The sequence below is a fragment of the Pinus tabuliformis genome, chromosome 6, assembly GCF_031772625.1.
Source record: "Pinus tabuliformis cultivar Carrire ecotype Pingquan chromosome 6, CPIR1, whole genome shotgun sequence".
NCBI classification, from domain to species: Eukaryota; Viridiplantae; Streptophyta; class Pinopsida; order Pinales; family Pinaceae; genus Pinus; species Pinus tabuliformis.
This window is the reverse complement of record NC_142292.1, coordinates 1207187771-1207213931: the sequence shown is the minus strand read 5'-3', so window position 1 is coordinate 1207213931 and position 26161 is coordinate 1207187771. Positions and strand designations below refer to the sequence as shown.

The 26161-nt window shown below is 39.3% G+C and overlaps 1 protein-coding gene across 1 annotated transcript; it reads left to right on the top strand.

Annotated features, from left to right (window-relative positions):
* Positions 1-9710: 9710 nt before the first annotated feature.
* Positions 9711-10871, top strand: LOC149263053 (uncharacterized). Its single transcript, XM_089385926.1, has one exon. The coding sequence runs from the start codon at positions 9711-9713 to the stop codon at positions 10869-10871; it is 1161 nt and encodes a 386-aa protein (XP_089242052.1).
* The last annotated feature ends 15290 nt before the right edge of the window (positions 10872-26161 follow it).

The following is a 26161-nucleotide window of genomic DNA, read 5'->3' as shown; positions in this document are numbered from 1 at the left end:
AACTGATGAAAATCGAGGGGGAAAAGCACCTCCAAAGCTCCAACAAACCAAGTGCAAATGAAATGGTAAAATGAGAGGTAAAAACACTTTTTCATTACTTTTACGTAGTTCAAAGTAAAATATTAGCGTTTTAACTCGTTTTCAAACAAATATTGTTCATTTCTGACTAGTTTGATGAAGCAGTTGAAAATACAGTACGATCTTTGAAAGGACAAAGCTATTCATGGTAAAATCAAAACAAGACCATCAAATCGAGCAGTGTTTACCACAAGTTTCAAGCTCGTTAAAAAATAAACCCGGACCGAGCAAATGTTTCCACCCGCGTTTAAGCTCGTTAAAAAATGAACTATTCCCCAGTAAATAACCACCGTGAATGTAGTACTTCAGCCATTAAAGCCTTGGTCGTGTTTGCACCGTCACCTCCACTTTTACATTGGCCGATCATTCACCTCCATTTGATTGTTTACCCATTTTGAGGAACAGCTGCGAAGAGTGATTTCACTAGCCATCCTTGTGACACTGCCGTGATTGGAAAATTCCAAACCTTACCTGGAATCAGCTGCTACCCATTTTATCACTCGTTCCTCAAAAGACGAGTCTCCTTTAAGCTCTTTTCAACTGACTCGTAAAATATGAAAAGATTGCCGAGCCATTGGCCTCTCCAGCTCGTTAAAGGGACAGGAAGTGTTATCCCTCCTCTAGATTTTAATCTTTTTGGACCTGAGGGATTATTACACAAAAAGATCGAGCGCTTGTTTTGTTCGGCTCGTTAAAACTATCGAAAATTCATCCCTTCTGTATTGTTTTATACTTTTTTGGACTTAAGGGATTAGATGACGAAAAAGGAATTTTGGAGTTACCTTTACGTACCTTTTCAGACTCTCTAAAAATGAAAAGGACCGAGTTATCTTTGTCGTTAAACTCGTTAAAAAGATTAATAGCGACAAACTTGTCTTTAGACGAGAATGAGTTTCACTATCGCTAGGCTCGTTAAAACATAGCGATGGGTTTGCCCGAAGGGCAAATTATAGAACAAGCATATGTTATCCTCCTCAAGCTTGACAAAAATAAAGAGGTACTAGTCAGCAATGACTGGGGAAAAATTGGGAAGAAAACTCAAAGAATCTTTATTGGTAGCAAGTCGCTCTTGAACATGACACTTCCACTCCGTGTCCGAGTCGGGTTGGGTTGTTTCATTCACCGGTCACATCGCCATGGTCACGCCATACCATCCACATTTGGGGTTAATGCTACCAATCCATCACATAAGTGTCGCCGACATGTTCAAGAGAAGTCATCCAGAGAAGTCACCTGTGTCCCACCCACTACCATACATTATACTCCATACTTTCATGACCGCCACCCTGAACCGTATATCATCAGATCGTTTTCACCTCCATCAAAATCATTTGCTCCGTTCCGTGTCATTGATGTGGGATTCATTAAGGCCCTCCTTTGACGGATCGCTTCTTGTCGACATCAGCTCATCATCTAAGAAGTTGATCTAGGAACACCCCATTCGGTACTTTGAAGCTTGCATGCCTTAATGGCAAGTTTCTCACTTCCGGCGAGAGGTTTACATCAATGGCCTTCGACCGAAATATTTTGCGTGGTGTTCAACGCCAAATCCTCTATTCACACCACGTGAATTGTACTGTAGTACCTTGAGGGTCATTATCATTATCGGTGATTCCTCTCGCGCTTGTTAACAGTTTACATCATTGACTGGTAATCAAGCGATGTCCTTCCATGTTCGACTTCAAAACATTTCTCACATGGATCGACTTGTACTTCGAGTGAAGATCGGACGAGATTGAAGACCCTGGATCTAGTTTCATACATCCGGGCTGTGATATATATTCAGGGGAATAAAGACATTGAAATGTACAGCATTACAGCACAGATAATCATCCTACCAAAAGGATGATGGCTCTATCAGAATCATCAGTCTACCCTCAAACGATTGTCTGTCCTATGTACATGAAAATGAATTTATAAAGCTGAGCATGGGAATGCCCGCCTCATCTAGATCATGAAAAACAGTATTAAGATAATGTATTGTATTGTATCTTATTACAGGTCTCCTCCCAGCATTGAAAGAACTTCGGATCCTCATAATAAAGCATTTCACCCGATTAACGGCCTCATACTTTAGGGGGCAACTGTTATAGACATTTTTGTGCCTTGCAGCTCCAAGCATGAAATGTCCATAAACCAAGGGCTCCTAAGTCCCTAAAAGTTTTGTTCCAACCCCTAAAGGAACAAGGTCAACAGATTACAGCTTCTCCCAGAAGTTCTCCACCAGAAACTGCTCAGAATAAGTCAAAACAGGATCATTTCAGCTGCTCCACTGGCTAGCTGCATTGCATAGCACCTAAACACACTAGCTAGGTGCATTGCAACGCACCTAAATGCACTATCAGGGTGCGTTGAGCGGGAAATGACAAATGGCAGTGTCATTCCGCGAGGTGGAGAGACAATGGAAGCTTCCAGAATCTTCTCCTATGACACTTGCCTCACTGAATTCGACCAAGGATGAGTAAGAGGCCTTCAGTCTCCAAGTGGAAGCAAGAACTGACAAAGAGAAGCCACTAATCAAATCACAAGCTGATTCATCCTCCTTGCATACATCTATATATGGATCCCTCATCCCAGAGATCCAGAGGCTGGAATTTTGTACATTGTAAGGAATTGTTGTTAGTTTTGAGATAGAGATCAGAGTATTGGGTGATTTATGCTTTGTTGGAGGTGAAGAGGGGCTTCTTTGCTGGGAGGTTGATGCTGGGTCAGGAATCATCAGTTGTAACTCCTCCTGGATCTTCTTGTTATATCAATAAAACTATTTGAGTTTTTCCTCCATTCTTGTGTATCATTGATGCTTGTTACATTTGTATGGTTAGCTTAAATCTGATCCTAAGCTGTTTATGAATATAGATCCATGTCTTTGTATAGTTTTCTTCTTCTGTGATCTTACAGGTACTTGGTGAAGCTGGGCAAGTAAGGGAGTAGGTAGTTGGAAGCTGTCAAAGAAGAGAGGGATTGGATCAAAGGATTAGCGCAAGAAACAGGTCGGTTCTTTCTATCCCACTCTATCTTTAATTCATAAAGGAAATACAAAAGTAGTTTTCTCTGTTTGTTTCTAAGGCAACTGTCACAACTTAGTGGGATAGAGCAGTTCTAAATAGACAGTTTTCCCGGTAACACCTAGATCTATTAATACTTATACCCATAAAATAACCTTACTATTAAATTTATATTAATTAGTTACACATGCCATTAATAATAACTATTATAACATTATTTAAATTATTATTAGTTTAGTTAATATAAAATCCTTTCGATTATTATCAGTTATTTTCCCTAGTTCTATTTTTATATGTTAACATTTCTATCAATTTTATTATAAATATTCCCTAGTAGTATTGTTAACTCAAATCTAGGTATTAAAATAATAAGCATAATATTATTATTATAATTAAACAATTTGAATTGTCAAATCTAGTCGTTTCTTAGTCAATTTTAGTCGTTTTTTTCCAGTATGATCTAATATAGCCATTGGAAGATCTGCTCTCCCTATCTAATTTGTAGCCATGATCTGATTCTTTAACTTGTCCTGACGATGAACCACACTCGTCGGTTCGAAACGCGTCGACAAATGTATTATCATGTGATTTATGCTGAAAAACTTTTTCTCATAAAGATCAACAATTGTTTTAGGTTGGAAGTTTGCAGTATCTACTAGGTTGGCAGCATATTGAAAGGAAAAGAATTCATATTTGTGAGCTGATGATTCCATAGTCCAATAGATAAAGTACTATGGCCAAACTCTTTTTCTTTTCAAATATATCAATAATCAATTTACTGCAACAATTTCAATTTGCAGAATTGATTATTTCATTTTGAGTAGCGCATATTGCAGATGTGTTGGTATAATTACAACTTTGTTTCCAGAATAAATGAATTCTGAATCAAATGAAGAGATTGTACTTTCAACATTGTTTCTGAGACAAAAAGATCATGTTGTTGGCTAATGAGAAAGATTGTAGCATACTGAAATGCAAAGACTCTTCTAAGCTATCAAAAACATGACAATGGTCCACGTTTGAAACTCTTTGCAACAATTAGTTTCAGTTGAAAGGTGACATTCAATTTTCAGACCTCATTGTGGTTCCAGTTCACAATTACAAGATATTGACATGACAAAATTCATTAATGAGAACTATTTGGGCAGAACAAGTTCAGATAAAATCAGAAATTGATTGAAGGTTTAGCAGGACTCCATCCCCAATATAATCACAAGGCACAGGTCTAAAGGTTCTCTGCATCCCATAAGGGGGAGCAATCCCTAGTTGGAGTCGATGTTGTAGCTTTTTCTTGCCATGGGGATCCAGTGAAAAAGGCTACAAAATTTTTGGAAATTAGATCATTTTTCTAGCTATAGACATATACAAATTTCAATGCCAAAATGATTTATTATTATTTCTAGTTTTTATTTTAAATATATTCAATTTTATAGAAATATAATATATATTTAAAAAAAAAAAAAAAAAAAAAAAAAAAAAAAAAAAAAAAAAAATTGATATATCAAATAGAGTCAAAAATTGATTGAAGTTTTAGCAGGACTCCATGCCCAATATAATCACAAGGCACAGGTCTAAAGGTTCTTTGCATCCCGTAAGGGGGAGCAGTCCCTAGTTGGAGTCGATGTTGTAGCTTTTTCTTGCCATGGGGATCCAGTGAAAAAGGCTACAAAATTTTTGGAAATTGGATAATTTTTCTTGCTATACACATATAGAAATTTCAATGCCAAAATGATTTATTATTATTTATAGTTTTTATTTTAAATATATTTAATTTTATAAAAATATAATATATATTTTTATAATTTTATTATATATATATATATATATATCAGATAAAGTCAGAAATCGATTGAAGGTTTAGCAAGACTCCATGCCCAATATAATCACAAGGCACGGGTCTAAAGGTTCTCTGCATCCCGTAAGGGGAGCAGTCCCTAGTTGGAGACGATGTTGTACATTTTTCTTGCCATGGGGATCCAGTGAAAAAGGCTACAAAAAATTTGGAAATTGGATAATTTTTCTTACTATAGACATATACAAATTTCAATGTCGAAATGATTTATTATTATTTATAGTTTTTATTTTAAATATATTCGATTTTATAAAAATATAATATATATTTTTATAAAGTTTTTTTTATATATTTAAAATATTAAAACAATAAAAATATTGGACCAAGGGTCCAATCCCCAAGTTTGTATGCCAAAGTCACAAAGTCCATTATAAAACGCCAAGTTAACCCTCATCCAAGCCAACTCAACGCACCATGGGAGGAGCCCGCAAGGGGTGTATATGCATGCAAAAAGCAATCATTTGAATAGGGGTTCTTGATGCATATAAACACCAATGAAGCAACTTGCTTTTTCGATGTGGGGTAAATCGCCCAAGTATTATCCAAGCAATGCAGAATTAAATTGCTTGTAGTTTTCAAAGGTGGGTAATGCATCCAAGGTAAATCGATGGTCATTAATCATTGCGGACCCCCTCGTTCAAAAGTTGCTCGATAAGAGGGGGCATCCTGCAATAGTGGTTTCCCAAAACCATTTTTATTATGTGACAGCCCCAGAGCAATTGTGGCTCCCCCTCAGCTTGAAACCACTTACTGTGTGAAACCCCCTTCGCAATTCATCTCTGGTTTTAACAACAACACAATGATAAATGTGGCAACAAAGTTGTTAAGTGGCCATTCCACTATTAAGGGCATGGATACATCAACAAAGAAGGAAGAATGTGGCACTAAGTTTTTGAATCTGATCTGGCAAGAGAATATCGAATCAAACTAAGAAACAAAAGTATATATAAATCCTTCAAAGAGAAGTGTTAATTAAACCAACAGAGGAAACTTGCAAAATCGATAGTTTTTTTCAGAGAAAAAAGCTTTATAGATTATATTAAGTCAATATAAAAAACCATGATAGGATACAGATACAAAAAAGAGCAGCTTGAGAAGCCATGAGTCAAAACCATCACTTGACGTAAACATGAAGAACAGATGTGCATAAAAGCACCTAGAACAGAAGACACATAGTTATATCAGAAAAGGACTGTGAGAAGAACAGGATGAACCATATACAAAACATCTAGAACCAGGCTTAGATTCAAAGCAATAAGGCACAAGAAAGCATATGCTGATAGAAAACAACTCATCAAGATTAAATCTTCTATCTTCCTTCGATTGTCATTAACAATGCCGCTTATGGTAGCATACTTTTCTGTAGCAATGCCAGTCTGGATAAACAATGGATATCATTTTTGCATGCCTCGTGCAAATCAAACACACAATATGCAAATGAATTTTTCAATTTTTTCATCCCTTTTCTATGGAATCGATTTCTAAATCGGAAGCAGGTTTTATTTACAGTGGATCAAAAATCTGTCAACATTTACAAACAATGAATTTCGGGTTCCATTTATGGGCAATTGGAGACAAAATTAAAAAAATCCAAGAAATGGGTTTTGTGCAGAATGGCGTCAATTAAGTGCAACACGGGAATTTCTAGCAAACTCTGAGAAGTTTGGGATATTTCCTCGGATCTATAAAGGGTATATGTCTAGATTTCGAAAGGTGCATCCTTCTCGGGAGAGAGCATGCGGCAGCGACGGAGCGGAGTGCTGGTAATATCAACCAATCGAAGATCGTCTTTATGGGTAAGAGCTTATGAACGCTGAACAGGTGCGTATCATCAGCCAGTGCATGCAGTCTATCCTGCCAGAATGAAAATTTCCTTCTCTTTCCGGAAGTTATGCATACATTCTGCCTAGAAAGCCATCCGTTTTCTGACTGTCCGGAGTTTTCTTCCCCTCCAGGGGAGGAGGCTATCAGAGCTTTCTTTCCTGAGTGTCTATCGTTAGCTTCTTAATTTCCATTTTCTATCTGGATTTCTGCTGAAGAATATCAATCCTACGTTGAGCATTATCTTCTTTTCTGGACGTGTTTTATATTACCGTTCTCGCACTCCGCTTCGGACTTGCCCGCGTCTCTCAGAAGTTTTTTTATCAGCATGGAAGGTTTTAATTATAGGAATATCTTTCTATTTAATTTATTTGCTGAAGCAAAGTAGATTGCTGAAGGAAATGGAAGTTATTCACCGGGGTAGCATACTGTTAAAGGCATCGATCTGGGTGGGAATTAAGTTGTTTTCATTCTAGCTCCTAAAGGTGTCCAGAAAGTAATATGTCTAAGAAAACGGTCCTATATCGGTCATGGAAGTCGATTTTCAAGATACAGAAGTACTTTGTTATCACTAAACCGTGTTCCGACTTCCGTTGTAATCTAGGACCTGGGTGGTATGTTTGTGAGGTTTTTTGTTGTTGCATTGCCTATCTAGAGGAAGCCTCGTAATGCCTCTGCCATAGTAGTTTTTCTGAGCTTCCACCTCCAGAAACCTCTGGTCGAATCCTATCGTCCACGCTCTTTTGATCTTTCCGGGCCGGATAATCTCAATCGACACCGGATTTTGACCAACGGCAAACTCCATCTTACCTCCATAAATTCTCGTCTCTTTTCGGGATTGGTCCACTAGTACTACATTTTGGGGAATTTATTTCTTCTTGGGTCGAGATAGGACTCTCCGAATTAAGACAAGCCGCCTATTTTCAAAATTCCCTCATCGTCGGTCATATTTCTGTCTTGGTAAAGTCATCTTAAGTAATCTAGAGGGACAGATGGCAGTCTAATTTCCCTCCTTCTGGTGCTTTCCATTTTCTCGAGGTGCTTCTAAAGTACCGAGATGGGCTGCGTATTTACTATCCATATCTTTATCCTCTAGGGACTATATTCAGAATCTGATGTACTTTCTGAAGGCATAGTCTGAGACATATCCTTCTTGGATTATCATTTGTACTCTAAAAGATAGAGTTAGGTGAACCCTGCAGTATGGAGTTATTATCTGATTCATCTTCCATGGAAGAAATGATTCAGGCCGCCATCAAAGCAGAATCATCCCATGAAAATGCCAGGCTGGCATACAACTGGCAGTCCACCTTGGAGGACATGCTTGTCCGCCCCTCGGCCCCTCAGGAGAACGTGAATGATCTAGATAGACCTACCGGAAAGCCTGAGCGTATTAGTCATGGAAAAAGTGACCCTGTAGGAAAGGCAAACCAGAAACCTACCAAGACGACTCCTCCTCCTTCTGCTATCAAAATAGACAGTATCCACCTGGTCGAACACATTGAAAGCCTAAAGGGAAATGCTCTAGTCGGGAGGTGGCACTTCCCGGAAATGGACGACCAGAAGACGAGAATCTGGCTTGAATCTTAGTGGAAACCGATAATAGGATATGTCCCCATTATCGCCAGATTTCTAAAGGGGTGGTATTGTTTTCATTTTCTGAATTCGGATGATCTGGAAGCCATCTTCAGGCATCAGTGGGTTTACAAGAGAAGCTTTCTGGCATTGCATAGATGGTATCTGGGCTACAATCCACTAAGGAATACTCCAACAAACAATCTGATTTGGGTTAAGCTTCCAGGCTTGCCTCTAGAACTATGGTCAAAAGAATCCCTGGCAGAGATTGGAAATGCTATAGGTAAATGCGTGTATGTTGATCCATGGTGCCTTGGAGAGAAAGACAAACGTGTGGCGTGGGTTTTAATAGAAAAAGCATTCAGAGGTGGCTTCCCGGAATATATTGATATCCAATGGAAGGAATATAAAATCAAGCAAAGATTAGACTTCTGGGGGATTCCTTTTAGATGTGTTGCTTGCCATCTCACAGGCCATCTAATTAAGAATTGTTCTTGGCGTATTCCCAATCGAAAGCACCATAACCAGTTATCTGCAAGATGGCAGAGGGTAAAACATTCTCATCCTGACCAGCAATGGTCTCCTTCCTCAAAGAGTCGTGCCACTTCAGAATCTGAGGGTCGACATATTCCACTATCGGAGGATATCTTGAGTCCCCCGTCTCCGCTGAATTTCCCCGCCCCGGTAGAGCCCATTTCTCCATCCATGCTCCCGCTGGAGCCCGCCTCTGACTTTGAAACCCCTATCAATCAGGTATCTCTTCCCTTACCTCCACCGGAGACTACGCTGGACAAAGAAATCCCCAACCCGCCCTCGATTCCTCATCCATATGATATAGACCGAAAAGAAGTCCATGTTATTAAATCATCCTCTCCTTCTCCTATAAAGCATTCATCATCGTCTGGGAAAGGGAAGCAGATTATGATTTCGGCCACTCTTGCAAATTCTCCAACATCCTCGCCCACAAACTCCATAGGCAGCGATTTGGAATTTCTCTTGAGCAAAAAATCGTTGGAGCTCAGAGCTCTCTCCATCCATAAACCTGGATCTCAAAAGTCTCCTCAAATCAGTCCAAATTCTGCCTGTAATATCACGGTCAGAAGAAAAAACAACAGGGGCAGCCAGCACTTTAGGGGTGGAGGAGAGGGGGTGGGAAGGGGGATTCGCAATTTAGCCCTTATAGATGTCCCAGTCATAGATATGACAGAAGACAGGCCGCTTAGAGCAAGCAAGGCCGACAGTATTGCAAAATGAATTTTATCCTATCGTTGAACATCAGGGGTCTGGGAGCAGACCAAAAAAATTTGTCGTTAAAAAACCTTTTTATCTCTGTAAATCCAAAGATTATACTAATTCAGGAAACCATGCACGACTCCTCAATGGCAATATCCTATTTCAAGAAGATGCTCCCCTCTTGGTACATATCTGTTGTTGGAGCAAATGGGCTCTCAGGTGATTTAGCGGTCCTTTGGGATCCGCTATGGATCAAAGCAAAAACTTATAGTTGTGTGGCCGGCATCCTAATCTCGGCTCATCTGAGAGGACAAAAATCTCCCATAAATATCTTGAATATATACGCTCCCTACAGGAACAGACTGTCATTCTGGGAAAATCTGTTTGCCTCTGAGATTTTTGATGTTGATTTTCTATTGATTGCAGGGGACTTGAATCTCACTCTAAACATGGATGAAGTATGGGGCATCAATAGAAGGAGGGACCCTCTGGCTGCGAGAATAAAAAATGAGCTATTGAAAAGAAATTTTGTGGATATCCTCCCTCCCCAACTGTATCCGATGTGGGAAAACGGAAGAACCGAGAAAGCCTATATTGCAAAGAGACTGGATAGATTTCTTATTCATGCCAGCTTAATCGATGTGATGGGCATGCCTTTTTCAACGATAGAGAGGGTTTTCATCTCAGATCATCGTCTGATTATGCTTGGATGGAGGGCTAATGGATTCAGGAAGGGATACTCCTTCAAATTTAACAGGACTCATTTGGAGGACCCTGAGTTCGATGAGCTCATTAAAAATGCCTGGAGTGAGATGTTGTCGTCTAATCCATGTTCGTATTTAATGACTTTCAGGGAAAAAATGGATCATATCCGTAGAGTGGTTAAAAAGTGGCAATTCAACAAAAGACAATCAAACAAAACCGAGCTCCGGAAAATTCAATTGGAATTGGATCAAGCAGCGGAAGCTATGGCTGCTCATCAACTATCTTTCCAGATGAGGATTCATATAAAGGATTTACAGAGGAGGAAAACAAAGTTACTGAAACAGGAGGAAATGTTCTGGAGGTTGAAGAGCAGGGCGTTGTGGCTTAGAGAAGGTGACAGGAATACAAAATTTTTTCATAACTTTGCAAACTCTAGAAGGGAGAAGAATTCCATTTGGAAAATAAGTGATGGAAAAGGTGGTTTTATATATTCTCAACAGGAAATTTCAAAGGAGGCAGTAACTTTTTTTGAGAAGCAGTATAAGAGATCAGAAAACAGCAGTTTCCAGGATATTTTATGGGGCATTGAAGTGTTTCCTTAGATGTTTGATGAGGCCTTAAATGATCAGATTTTTCAACCAGTTTCCGAGGAGGAGTTGCTAAGAACAATGAAACTTTTTAAAAGGGACAAATGCCCTGGCCCGGATGGCTGGTCAATAGAGTTTTACATCCATTTTTTTGATCTAATCAAAACAGACTTGTTAAAGATGGTAGAAGCAACGAGGATGTCGGGCTGCATCAACAAAAAAATATCCTCCACAAATATTGCTCTCATTCCAAAAAAAGGGAATGCAAAATCGTTCATGGAGTTCCGGCCGATTTCATTGTGTAATATCTCCTATAAAATCATATCAAAAATAATTGTTGAAAGAATTAAAGGAGTCCTATCGTCATCTTTATCATCAGACCAGCATGCATTCCTTCAAGGGAGAAATATCTTAGACGCGGTGGCAACAACTCAAGAAGGCCTTTTTGCTATTCATTCAAAAAAGAAGGATGCAGTCATTGTCAAGATCGATCTTCGTAAAGCATATGATTGTTTGGATTGGGGCTTCATCAGATGTTTGCTTGCGAAGATCGGTTTGAGGATCGGCATGATAAACTGGATCATGGCATGCGTGGATAAGGTGCATTATGCGGTTATCATAAATGGGCTTCCATCAACTTTCTTCCCTGCATCCAGGGGCCTTCGCCAGGGATGTCCTTTATCCCCGCTACTTTTCATATTATCTATGAACTCCCTCAGTTTACATATAAACAAGGTTATACAGGAAAATAGATGTCGGTCATTGCACATATGCAGAAATGTTACGATTTCTCATAATCTGTTCGTGGATGACATCATATTGTTTGGGATTTTATGCAGAATTACATGGATTTCTTACTATGAAATTCTCAAAAATTTCCAGAGGGCAACGGGGATGCTGATAAATTGTTCGAAATCTATTATCTATCATAATGACATTCAACAAGAAGATATAGACTGGTTATGTACTCTTTTTGGTATTGAGGCCCGATCCATCAGTGGGGGAATCAAATATCTAGGGTTTTTATTGAAAGCAAATGCTTACTCATCGGCGGATTGGCAATGGATCCCAGAGCGATATTACAAGAAAATATCAGTATGGGAGTACAGATGTCTCTCTTTGGCAGGTAGAGTAATATTGGCTCAGTCTGTATTAAATCAATTGGCTGTCTTCTGGGCTCATTTGTTCTTCCTCCCCTCAAGCATAATCAAAACAATGAATAAGCTCACTGCTAATTTCATCTGGGGAGGTCAGGCAGGAAAGAGTAAATATCATCTCACGAAATTATCCCATATTTCTCTGCCGAAGGAGATGGGAGGATGGGGTCTTCTGGATTTACGATCCTTTGGTATGGCTCTCTTATGCAAAACATTATGGAGGGGTGTTTTTGAAGTCGGGCCCTGGAGCAGAGCTATACAATCGAAGTATCTAGGCAGAAAGGATATATCCTTCTGGTACAGGAAAGAAAGGATTGGCCCATCCTATGGATCGTCAATCTGGTTAAGTCTCCGTAAAATGGAAAAAAAAAAAATCTGAAGAATTTGATATGGCGTTTTCAATCTGGGAAAAAGATCCTTATTGGAAAAGATGCATTCCTAAGTGGCATGGAGGAGATCATTGTCCCGGAACCCTTTCTCGCTTTCCTCCATAGAAGAGGTATTTTTTTCTGGGATGGTTTAATTTCTGGGTGGCTGGGTCCAATTCCTCTGTGGTGCGATGCGGATAGTTTGCAAATGCCGGATGACATGGCTGCTCAATGGGACCATCTCAGGATTAAGCTCAGGAACAGTGGCATTTTTCGCTCATCGGAACATGACGCTTTAATTTGGAAAAATGCAAAAGGGATTCAGTCCATCCGGGTAAAGGATGTGTATCAGAGATTGATCAAGCAAAAACAGTCTTCCCACTTTTTCATTTTCCCTACTGCTTTCTGGAAAGTGAGATGCCCATCCAAAATGGTTTTTTTCTCGTGGTTGTTATTTCACAATAAAAACCTGTCGTGGGAGAATTTAAGAAAGAAGGGGTGGCAGGGACCGAGCTACTGTCCCATCTGCAGGTCCGCAGCAGAAGATAATCATCACTTATTCATAAGTTGTTTGGGTACTCAGAAGCTGTGGTCATCTCTGGAGATCTTCTTCGGCATACAGTTTCTGTTACAAGATTCTATAAAGGAAGCTTTCTTTTGGTACAGTGAGCAATTGGAGTCATGCAAGACAATATTCATCATCTATGTGTGGAGTATTTGGAAATGGCACAATATTCTCGTATTCAAAGGTAAAATCCCATCCCTCCAGGAAATCCTCCTTGATATTTCTTCTCTTTACGAAGCTATCCCTATTCCTCCCCTCAAGCATAAGAAACAGGTTGGTATGAATCCTTATCTAGAAATCTCATCTATGCCGAGGGCATTTTTTTATGGCGCTGAGCAAAACAGATCATGTGACTGTGGTTTTTATATTGTAGTAGATAAAAACACAAAGTTTTTAATCTTTTGGAACGGGGGAAAAGGCTCCAACAATTTGGTCGAGGCTATGGCCCTCGCTGGCCTTTTATACTTCTGTCTTTTTCTTAATCTTCAGGGTGTTTCTATCTACGGCAATTCAAAGATCATGGTGGAATATGTCAAATGAAATAATTCCATCTCCAGTCCTCACCTCTTTGGTTGGCTAGACAGGATAAGGTTCTACTGGAATCTTCTGAAGGATGGCTCAATCCAACACATCTACAGGGATAAAAATGCGCAGGCTGATGCTCTGTCGAAGAAGGGTCTTCTTGAAGCTCCTGGTCATTGGCATCTTCAGGTCTCCGTGAAAAGCGATATCTACTTCATTCAGGATTTTTATCCTTCTGACTATTAATTTCTTGCTTGCAGGTCTTTAAATCTTTTTAGTGTTTTGATGCTCCAGCCTTATATATCCACAGGTCTGTTAGTCTTATGAGGCGGTCTTTCCACAGGAACACATCTTATAGCTTCATATTTTTTGTGACCGATATGCTTTGGCTGTCCGCATTGTTTTTTGATGCGGTATATCTCCACATGTGGCCGATTTGCTTATGCGGATCCTTTTCTTTGTTTCTGGTCTTCAGTCTCTTCAGTCTTTTTCAGTTGGTGGGAGTTCCGGTTTTTTTAAGCCGTGTCTACCCAGTATTATGTATATGGTTTTATTTGCTGATCCAGAACTCTTTCCGGGGTCATATGCTTTGTTCTACATCATGTATATGGGGCTTTTTATATATCTTATATAAATTCATAGTGCTTTTTCGTCCTAAAAAAATGTCTAGATTTCGAAAATGAACAAATTTCTGAAATATACAACTCAAATCTGCTGACAAAAATAATCAACACAGGATGACAGAAGAAGAGTGATATGAGTTATATTTAAAAATGGATGTACTTATCTTAAATTGATGAAGTATGACAAGTCTAGGAAACTTAATGTTATATTCATTCCTCATTTTTTTAATCACACTTTCTTTGCAACAAATTCACAAACAGAAGTTTGCCTCATCAAAACTTTACAATTTGAGTGGCTTTGTAAGCTCCCTCTTATTTATTCTTGTCTTAACGTTTATTGGCAATTTCCACGAATAAGGGAAATTGATTCTATTAAAGAAATTAACTCATTTTGCATAAGCCAACTGGAGCTGAAAGAATTGATTGCCTGTTGATGGAATTTGGGACTATGTAGAAGAGAGTTGATTTGCTTCACATAAATTATCTCAACTAAAATAATTGATTCTCCAAGATGAAATTAGTTTGGAAAAATAGATTTTCAGGAAAGAAATTGACCTGTTAAAAAGGCAAATTGAATGCAAAAGAGAGAAGTTCCATCTTGACTGAGGGAGGCTTCTAGTCATGTGCTCAAGAAGCGGTTCTTGCTTACAAATGGGTAGAATGAACAACCTTAATTGAAGGTGGATTTGAAAAGCTCATCTCATAGTATTAAAGGTCTGTTTATCTATGTGACATAATTTGTACTACTGGGTCCTCTATCCTTACAAGTTCAACTGTGCTGAAAAGGGTGCATATTATGTGTCAAATAGTTTTTGGCTTCTCGTATGTCAAATTGAGAGGCTTTTGAAATGTTGGGGCTTTGTTGTTAAGGTTAATTTGGAAGTTTAGGCCTCTGAAACATGTTTCCATGTAATCTGTCATATGTTTTGGGAATTTTGTCTCTGTAAAATGCAACTTCATCAATTAATGTTGTTTTCGAGGGATTGGCAATGGAGGATTGGGAAGCCTTTTTATATATGTTTGGTAAAGGATCTTTATTTTCCAATCACTCACACTTTCCATGTTGTGTCACACTTGAAAATGATGGGGCTAGAGGGCTACCAAGTCTTGTTGTGGAGCAATGGCAGAATTTGTGTTTTTCAATTTGATGAAGGTTTGAGTTATTCAAACTAATCATAAAAAATTATCTCAAAGGAAGATCATATTATTCTGTTATTTTCTTCATTGTCGTATGGAATGAGGAAGGTTGTACTCACTTTATGCTCATGAAATTTGCACATGATTGTGAGGGCTGGAAATTTCTCAACAAAACTATGACTTTAAATGAAAAATGAGAGTTTTGCATAGCGTTGAACATTTAAAGGCACAACATCTAAGAACTTGGAAAGTTTTGTGTGAGCAACCTAGATATGACTTGAATAGTTTATTTGCAAAAAACTTGCTATAGAATGAAAGGGAGGAAAAGAACTGGGTTGAATATCAGTTCTACGGGCTACATAAAAGCTGGTGGGCATCAATTTGCTTGTGATCATTGCAAAAACGTTCTTCATCATGTTATTTTTGTCAGGGGCTAGTGACAGTGGATATTTTTACCAATGTTCAGAGGAAACATCTTCAAATAATGGACAACAATAGTTTCTCTGGAAATGCAAAGTATCAACTAGAATGATGTGGAAAGAAAACAATACAACCATTTTTCTATTGTCTTGATTTTGGAGGTAGCAAGGATCTTAATCTTAATAAATATCCAATACCAATCATGTGCATAAATACTTCATTTCTAATATACCAACATTTGTAATTATAAAATCTTCCCCATTATTTGGGAAACCAAATTAGCAACTCCGAGATTTCATGGCATAACTATAGGTTAAAGATTCTAGCAATACAACCCCATATTTCTAATAGCAAAAAATCAACAGTTGGAGTTTGTTTGCAAGTTTTTGAGGATCATCTTTAGATTTTCAAGCAGACAACCTAGAAGTCAAGGGATCACATCGGCATTTAAAGGAATAGGTGGAAGGAGGCAATTAATTTCATATTTGAAGGAGAGGACCAATAGGCATAGTCAACCTCCTTTAAAGGGGAGTTGACAGATGTTGAGTAATTAATTTCAACAACTCCAAAATTTGGGCAAGGGACTGTTAGCTCTGCTACATGTTTGAGCATTTTTTAGGGTCAAGGACAGCTTGGCCGTGGTGTTTTCTGAAAAGGAGGGGCTAGCAGCAGTTTATTTGATCCCTTCCTCTTGTATTTGTTTTATATCCTTATAACTCCCACACCTTCGCTCCCACCTCCTCTTCCATTCTCCTATTTCTCCCCTAACCCATTATTTTCATGTTTTTCTATAGTTTTTTGTAAACCCCACATAAACCTTTATTTGTTTATTACTCAGCACTAATGACTTAATACATTATAGTAGCGCCCATACAAAGAAATAACCTATCGGCAGGCCCCTTACCTGTCACATCACCTGTCATATCAACCAAAACTCATGCTTTAATTCTACACCATCTGATCCTCTGCCTGTTGATCCGACACCATACGCTTCCCCCGTTCCCGTAAATCGCTCGACCGTTAGCCCGCGGGAAAGTGGTTTCCCCCGCTATCCCATCTGCCACGCGGCGTTTTGTTATTTTATCGCGCCCCATGGTACGAAAACCACCGAGCCCGGGTAAGCGGTGCGGGGAAACCGTTTACCACCCTTCCAGTACAGTCCCTCACCCGTTAACTGTGGATTACCTCCGTCGCCCGTCAGCCGTCCGATCGTCCATCCCGCGATCGGACGGCCCTCGATCCTCCTTTTCAAATTTCTTCCTGATAGCCTCTCAGATCTAATCTGCACTGTTCTTTTTCGTGATCCGAGGGCTGCTATTGATCCCTATGCCTTTGTGTATTCCATCGCCTCCCACCATCAGATTTAGGCCATCCATTTTGCCATCCAACGGCCAGTGTTCTTCCTCGGCTCTTCGTCCATTTTTTATGTATTTTGTTGTGTTTTTGGCCTCTTTTATGCGCATGAAGAAGGAAGAGATCATCCGGTACACTGTGCATTGAATTCTCAGCAACCACAGTTAAAGAACAGCACGGTCAAGGATAAGAAGGACGATCCTCGAGCAACTCAATGACTGCAGCAGTTATTGAAATTTATTCAGATAATACTTCATCTGTTTGTGAAGGACAACAAAGTACCAGTAAATGTCATTCTGTCCATTAAAACATTCAGATTGTAGCAGAGGACCCATATCTAACTGTAAATGCGGTTGGTGGTCAGTTATGACCCCTCCACGCATGGGTCTACAGAGATTTTTTGTGAACAAACTCTATATATATTCAGGAAAAAGATGTAATCAGCTTGATGAGTGTTATTCTGTTGTAAGCTTCAACTTCTGGAGACTGTAACTATTGTGTAACCTGCAGCTTTTAGTCTTCATTTCCAGCTAATACAAGCTTCTTTTGTTGTTAATTGCTCACTTTCCACTTCTTCTTCTTGTTCCAGGCTGTGCCTGTTTTGCAGTTATTCATGCGTTGTTAATGTTTAGCATTAGAGGGGCTGTCATCCCACCTCTGTGTTAGGAATTAGCATGTATCATTGAATTTGTTTGCAGGTTTCTGTTATTTTAATGCCAGAGAGCTGTCATCTTGTCTGTGTATTAAAAAACAAATTTGCAGAACTTTTAACTGGTTGCAGCTGACCATCACAGGGTCCTGTGCATCTGCTGGTGTGATCAGTGTTCTCCATCATCACATTTCCCTTCAAATTGTGAGTAATTGGTGGTCTAAAGCCTTGTAGTCTAGGGGTGTTCAGCCATGTCTGGGGTTAAGCACAGTAGAAGTGGTTATCTGGCTTGAATATGCAGCATTTCTTTCATTTATCCCCATTTATTTAACATTTTGTTGAGTTTGTAATGTTCCCGAGCATCTCTGATATACAACCTAGGAGAGTTTCTTGGGGTGATAACATTAATTGGTGTCGTTGCAGGGGAGAGAAGAATCGAAGTTCAACTTCCGTGGGAGAACGACACAGCTTCAAGCTTTGATGATAGACAAGGTTTGAACATAGTTTCTGGTTGTAATCATCTATCTGGCGACTCCATTGGAGGAAGACCAACCTTTGGTGACTCCACATTGAAGTTCTAGCTCATTTTGTGAGAAATACTTGAAGAAATCCTCAGAAATCACCGGCTGAACCAGTGTCTGAACCTGAGAGGACTGTAAAATCGAAAAAAGCATCACAGAAAGGGGCATCAAGATCAGGTAAGCCTAAGAAATCTCATTCATCTCTGAAAGACAAAGTCATAGCTGAAGATGTACAGTTTGAAGATTTAGAAATCAGCACTGTTAATAAGGAAAAACCTTCAGAGATTAGTTCAGCCCCTTATGCAGTTAGTTCCCCTTTGAATCTCAGTCCAAAGAAAGCTTCCCATTCAGTCCAAAACATCCCTTTATCTCTGCCATCCATCACATTACTCCCTACCATTCAATCTGCTAGTATTCTTCCAAATATTCCAATCATGGCAGGACAGCAAGCACCTACGAGGATAGAAAGAATTGTAGCTGCCAGATATGGACCATTGGTATTGCCTGTGCCTTTAAATCCTATGCTTGTGGGAGAATATCAAAAATATATGCCTAAATTTATTGGTACAGAGGGAGTAACAACAGAAGAACATCTTGAAGCTTTTTACAGTTATGTTGATAATTTAGATACAAGTCAAAATGATGTGTGGATGAGAGTTTGTGTTCAGAGCCTTGATGGAGAGGCTAGGAAGTGGTTCAGAGAATTACCCCAGAGATCTATAACAGATATTGAAGCATTGGATGATGCATTTTTGAAGCAATGGGGAGATAAAAAGGACTTGCTGTATTATCATACTGAGTTTGGTAATCTGAAGAGGGAAAATGGGGAATCAATACCTGATTTTAATAAAAGGTTCAATCGTATGTATAGTAAGATACCAGCTGAGGTAAAACCTACCCCCACCTCTGCCAAACTCACTTATGCCAATTCTTTTACTCTGATTTACGCCTGTTATTGAGAGAAAGGAGATGTGCTACACTGGCAGACATGCTGGATGCAGCCTTAGAAGTAGAATCTAATATTATGGCTGCAGAGAAACTAAAAGGTCAAGCTCACAGAAGGAGGTAGAGAGATCATGCTTCTAATTCTTCTGCATCTTCTTCAGAGCCTAAATTAGATCAAATGACCAAGATGATAGAGTCATTGGCTGCTGAAATTTCTAAGCTGAAGGTTGAGCAAAATTCTGGGAAAACAAGGCAGCAGAACACATTTGCTCCAAGAAACCCCAATCCATTCAGAAGAGCAAATGAGCAGTTACAGATTATGCAGAGGGGTGAAGAAACAAAAGAAGAACAGAAGGTAAAAGCTCCCTTCCAAAATGTATTCATGGATGAAGAACAATTTGAGGAAGATGAGGATGAAATTCATTGCATGGAAGATAAAGGCAATGCTGCATTTTTTACTTTGGCCGCTTATGAAGAGTCTTTGTTGCAATAACAAAACAGTCAGGAATGGGATAGAGAGACTGTCCTACAAACTGGTGAATAGCAGCAGAGATATAACCTGAGGTCGAATGCAAAGAATGTCAAAGAAAATCCTGCACAAAGAGTTGTTGTCCAAACAGAACCACAGAATATCAAGAAAAGAAGGCTAGCAGCTGATCCAGTCATCCTCAAAGCTCCAGTTCAAGAGGTCAAAAGTTCTAATAAATTATCTTCTTCTTTCAGCTTTGAGTCAGAAGTTCAGAAATTGAAAATATTTGTGCCTTTGGTTGAGTTGGTGAAGAGTGAAGTATTTAGGAAGCCTATCCTTGAAGCCCTTGAGCTAGGAACCACACAAACCTCCACTGACTCTGTCAATTTGCAAGATGACAAGCCTGCCATTGTGCTCAGCCCTATGATTGAACCTGCTGATAATAATTCTCCATCTTTTTATGTCTCCTTGACCATTCATGACAAAATCCTCCACAATTTCCTGCTAGACACAGGGGCAAGCCACAATTTAATGCCTAAAGCTGTCATGGAAGAGTTAGGTCTTGATATCACTAGACCCTATCATGATTTATTTTCTTTTGATTCAAGGAAGGTGAAATGTCTTGGATTGATTAAGGATCTGGCCATTACCTTAACTCAGCTGCCCATGAAGAGTATGATGATGGATATTGTGGTAGCAGATGTCCCTCCTAAGTTTGGCATGTTGTTGTCCAGAGGGTGGATTAAGAGACTAGGTGGGACATTGTAGAATGATTTATCTTATGCAACTGTCCCAGTTTTTGGAGGAGAAAGTAGGAGATTGTATAGAGAAGCACAGTTGGCATATATTATCAGTGATGAGAAGAATCCTACAAATCATCCTATATATGCAGTGGACACTGATTTTGGAGCATGTATTCTCCAAATAGAAGAATTTTAGAAGGCCGAAATGCAGATCAGGAAACCAACAGTTCAAGCCAAAGAAGAACAAGGAAATCAGGTTTGGGAGATGTTCTTTGATGGAGCATGTACCAAGGAGGCTGCAGGAGCAGGGGTGGTGCTAGTATCTCCACAACAGGAAATCATTCAGTTGTCTTTTAAGCTGGTTTTTCAAGTCACAAACAACATATCAGAATATGAAGCTCTGTTATTGGGCCTTAATGCAGCAAAAGACAGGGGAATCAAGAATTTGAAGGTGTTTGGAGATGCTAATTTGATCATTCAACAAGTAAATAAAACATTCCAAGCAAAGCACCCAAGGCTGAAAGCATACAGAGATGAGGTATGGAGAGCCAGAGATTCTTTTGATTACTTCTGCATTTCATACATTCCTAGAGCCCAAAATCAGCTTGTTGATTCCCTTGTTGTCTCGGCTAGTCTATTTATACCTCCTTGGCCTCCCATACTAGTTTATGAAGTCCAAATGAAGTATAGACCATTCTTGCCTGACAATATCCACCATTGGAAAGTTTTTGAAGATGATAATGAGTTAAATAGGTTCCTTCAAGTCATTGATGAGTTCTCTGAAATGAAAATTGACCAAGAAAATGATGTCTTGTTAGAAACCCCCCGTCTCGGCTTAGAAATAAAATTGGTAAAGACAACATTGTCCAGCTTCCTAGTAATCATATTCCTAAGGATCTAATTCCTCTTGAAAGATTGTTTGACCAGAATGATGTGCCTTATAAAGCTGCCCAAAAAGAAGACCAATCTGCAGTCTGTAAGCATGATATAGGAAGTCCAGGTCAGCCTAGGTATGTAAATCTGTCCACTCATTTGTCTGTTGATCAAAGTGTTGAATACTGCAATTTAATGAGGCAATTTGCTGATGTGTTTGCCTGGGAATATAGTGATCAAAAAACATATGACAAGAACATAATTCAGCATAAAATCCCTCTAGAGAAAGACACCATTCCTTTCAAACAGAAGCTGAGACCAATAAATCCGATGCTTCTTCCTCTAATTGAAAAAGAAATTAAAAAGTTGTTGGCTGCCAAGATCATTGTCCCTCTCAGGTATTCAAAATGGGTAGCCAACTTAGTGGTAGTGAGGAAGAAGAGTGGAGAAATCAGACTGTGTGTTGATTTCAAAAATTTAAACAAATGCTCAAAGAAAGATAACTATCCTCTACCCAAGATGGAGCATTTTTTGCAAAAGGTCTTAGGAGCCAAAGTAATGTCTTTTTTGGATGGATTTTCAGGCTTCAATTAGATTGTTGTGCACCGAGATGATCAAGAAAAGACTGCATTCACCACTCCTTTGGGCACTTTTATGTATGTCAAAATGCCATTTGGATTGATGAATGTTGGAGCCACCTTTTAGAGAGCTATGGATATAGAATTTGTGGGAGAGAAGGACAAATTTGTGCTTATCTACCTTGATGATATAAAAATTTACTCCAGCAGTCATCAAAATCATTTGCAACATTTGAAAAAAGTGTTCTTGAAGTGTAGAAGGTTTGGAATTTCATTCAATCCCAAGAAATCTCAATTTGCTTTAGATGAAGGCAAGCTGTTAGGACATATTGTGTCTGCTGCAAGTGTTCAAATTGACCCAGAAAGAGTAAAGGCAATACAGACTTTGTCTGTCCCTAGATCAAAGAAGGATATCCAATCCTTTCTCGGCAAAATTAATTTTGTTAGGAGGTTTATTCCAAATTTTGCAGAATTGGTTAAGCACGTGACCTCCATGTTGAAGAAAGGGTCAGAGGTAAGATGGATTGGTGCAGCAAGAAAATCATTTGATTCCATAAAAAAAGCTATTATGGAGGCTCCCACTTTAATAAGTCCAGACTAGAACAAGGAGTTTCATATATTCTCATTTCCCTCTGAAGATACCATTCCAGCAGTTTTATTGCAAGCAGATGAAGAAGGTTCAGAACATCCAGTAGCATTTTTCAGCAAGAACTTGAGGGATGTTGAACTGAGGTATGATATTATTGAGAAACAGGCATATGCTCTCATCAAATCCTTGAAGGCTTTCAGAGTTTATATCTTGCATTCAAAAATAATTGCATATGTGCCTTTTGTTGCAATAAAAGATGTCTTGACTCAAATTGATGTTGATGGAAGAAGGGCTAAGTGGATTGCAAAATTGATTGAATTTAATATAGAATTAAAGCCCACCAAGCTGGTCAGAGGTCAAGGTCTTGCCAAGTTATTGGCTGAAGAAAATTGTAGATCATTAGATTATTGAGTTCCTGTGCACAATTGCTGAAATTGGTCAAACACATCAAGAAGAAGAAGCAGCTAAACCAGACCGAAAGCAGTCAGCGGCCGAGAATCTAGCTTCATGTAATTGGTATGCTGAAATAATTAATTTCTTGCTGAAGCTAGAAATCCCTTCAGGATTTATTCAAAGTCATGCCAGAATTTTAAAACTTAGAGCAGCAAAATATTGCATTATGGAAAATTTTCTCTACTGGAGGGATCCATCTGGAATATTTTTAAGGTGTCTGGACAAAGAACAGTCAAAAGAAGTTATGCAGCAATTTCATAACAGCATGTGTGGAGGGCACCATTATTGGAAGACCACAGCCCATAAAATTCTCAGAGCTGGGTACTATTGGCCCACTTTATTTTCTGATGTATTTGCTTTTGTTAAATCTTGTGACAGGTGCCAAAGATTTGAAGGAAAACAGCAGTTGAAGTCCCTGCCCCTAAAACCAATACATGCAAAAGGACCTTTTCAGCAGTGGGGCTTGGATTTTATTGGAGAAATTAATCCACATTCCAATGGCCAGCATAGATGGATATTAGTAGCCACTGATTATTTCACTAAATGGATTGAAGCAATCGCTGCCAGGAAGGCTGATCATAATGTGGTCATCAAGTTTTTAACAGAGAATATCTTCACCAGATTTGGTTGTCCACAGAAATTAGTCACAGATAATGCAGCAGCCTTCAGGGCCAAAGAGTTGGTGGAAATGTGTGATTTAATGGGCATCAAATTGATACATTCCACCTCATATTATCCTCAAGGAAATGGTCTAGCAGAATCCTCTAACAAAAGTCTGATAAGGATAATTAAAAAGTTGTTGGAGGACAATAAAAAGAATTGGGATTCTAAGCTCAAGTATGCACTGTGGGCTAACAGAGTGACCATTAAGAAATCCATAAGGAGTTCTCCATTCAAGCTGGTGTATAGTAATGAGGTTGTATTCCCAATTCAGTTAACTCTCCCTGTGGCAAAATTCCTTCAAGAAGAGCAGAATGAGGAAGAGGACATGGCAAGAAGGATCATTGATTTGACAAAGTTACATCAGATTAGAGAACAGCTGGTTGAAAGGGCTGCAGCACATTAGAGAAAGATCAAGGAAGCTTTTGACAAAGGGACAAAAGCAGATAATTTTCAGGTTGGGGACTTAGTTCTGAAATGGGATGCACTAAAGAAAAATAAAGGCAATCATGGGAAGTTTGATGCTTTCTGGATAGGTCCTTTTATCATTTCACAGATTCAAGGGAAGAATACCTTCATACTGAAAAGTATGGGAGGAGAAGCAGTTTTTGATGGCCCAGTTAATGGGCGTTTTCTAAAAATTTATATGATTTAAGGTCTTTGGCCTTGAAAGTTGTAAATATTTTATTTTATCAGTTTTAGTGTAGGTTCACCCAGACTCCATGCCCAATGGAATACTAGGAATTTTGCTAATTAGTTTCATCAGGAAGGCATTGATCTGCGGGTTCTTGAGACCTCACAGGGAGGATCTCATCCCCAAAAGGAGCCAAATGTTAGCTCTGCTACATGTTTGAGCATTTTTGAGGGTCAAGGGTAGCTTGGCCGTGGTGTTTTCTGAAAAGGAGGGGCTAGCAGCAGTTTATTTGATCCCTTCCTCTTGTATTTGTTTTATATCCTTATAACTCCCACACCTCCACTCCCACCTCCTCTTCCATTCTCTTATTTCTCCCCTAACCCATTATTTTCATGTCTTTCTATAGTTTTTTGTAAACCCCGCATAAACCTTTATTTGTTTATTACCTGGCACTAATGACTTAATACATTATAGCAGTGCCCATACAAAGAAATAACCTATCAATGGGCCCCTTACCTGTCACGTCACTTGTCATATCAACCAAAACTCATGCTTTCATTCTACATCGTCCGATCCTCCGCCTGTTGATCCGACGCCATACGCTTCCCCCACTCCCGTAAATCGCTCAACCGTTAGCCCGCGGGAAAGTGGTTTCCCCCGCCGTCCCATCTGCCACACGGCGTTTTGTTATTTGATTGCGCCCCATGGTACGAAAACCACCGAGCCTGGGTAAGCGGCGCGGGGAAACCGTTTACCACCCTTCCAGTATGGTCCCCCGCCCGTTAACTGTTGATTACCTTCGTTGCCCATCAGCCGTCCGATCGTCCATCCCGCGATCGGATGACCCTCGATCCTCCTTTTCGAATTTCTTCCCGATAGCCTCTCAAATCCAATCTGCACCGTTCATTTTCACGATCCGACGGCTGCTATTGATCCCTGTGCCTCTATGTCTTCCATCGCCTCTCGCCATCAGATCTAGGCTGTCCATTTTGCCATCCAATGGCCAACGTTCTTCCTTGGCTCTTCGTCCATTTTTGATGTATTTTGTTGTATTTTTGGCCTATTTTATGCGCATGAAGAAGGAAGAGATCATCCGGTACACTGTGCATTGAATTCTCAGCAACCACAGTTAAAGAACAGCATGGTCAAGGACAATAAGGATGATCCTCGAGCAGCTCAATGACTGCAGCAGTTATTGAAATTTATTCAGATAATACTTCATTTGTTTGTGAAGGACAACAAAGTACCAGTAAATGTCATTCTTTCCATTAAAACGTTCAGATTGTAGCAAAGGACTCATATCTAACTGTAAATGAGGTTGGTGGTCAGTTATGACCCCTTCACGCATGGGTCTACAGAGATTTTTTGTGAACAAACGCTATATGTATTCAGGAAAAAGATGTAATCAGGTTGATGAGTGTTATTCTGTTGTAAGCTTCAACGTCTGGAGACTGTAACTACTATGTAACCGGCAGCTTTTGGTCTTCATTTCCAGCTAATACAAGCTTCTTTTTCTGTTAATTACTCACTTTCCACTTCTTCTTCTTGTTCCAGGCTGTGCCTGTTTTGCAGTTATTCATGTGCTATAAATGTTTAGCATTAGAGGGGTTGTCATCCCATCTCTGTGTTAGGATTTAGCATGTATCATTGAATTTGTTTGTAGATTTCTGTTATTTTAATGCCAGAGAGCTGTCATCCTGTCTGTGTATTAGAAAATAGATTTACAGACCTTTTAACTGGTTGCAGCTGGCCATCACAGGGTCCTGTGCATCTGCTGGTGTGATCAGTGTTCTCCATCATCACATTTTCCTTAAAATTGTGAGTAATTGGTGGTCTAAAGCCTTGTAGTCTGGGGGTGTTCACCCATGTCTGGGGTTAAGCACAGTAGAAGTGGTTATCTAGCTTGAATATGCAGCATTTCTTTCATTCATCCACCATTTATCCAACATTTTGTTGAGTTTGTAATGTTCCCAAGCATCTCTGATATACAACCTAGGAGAGTTTCTTGGGGTGATAACAGGGACCAACATTAGTAAATTAGTTTTG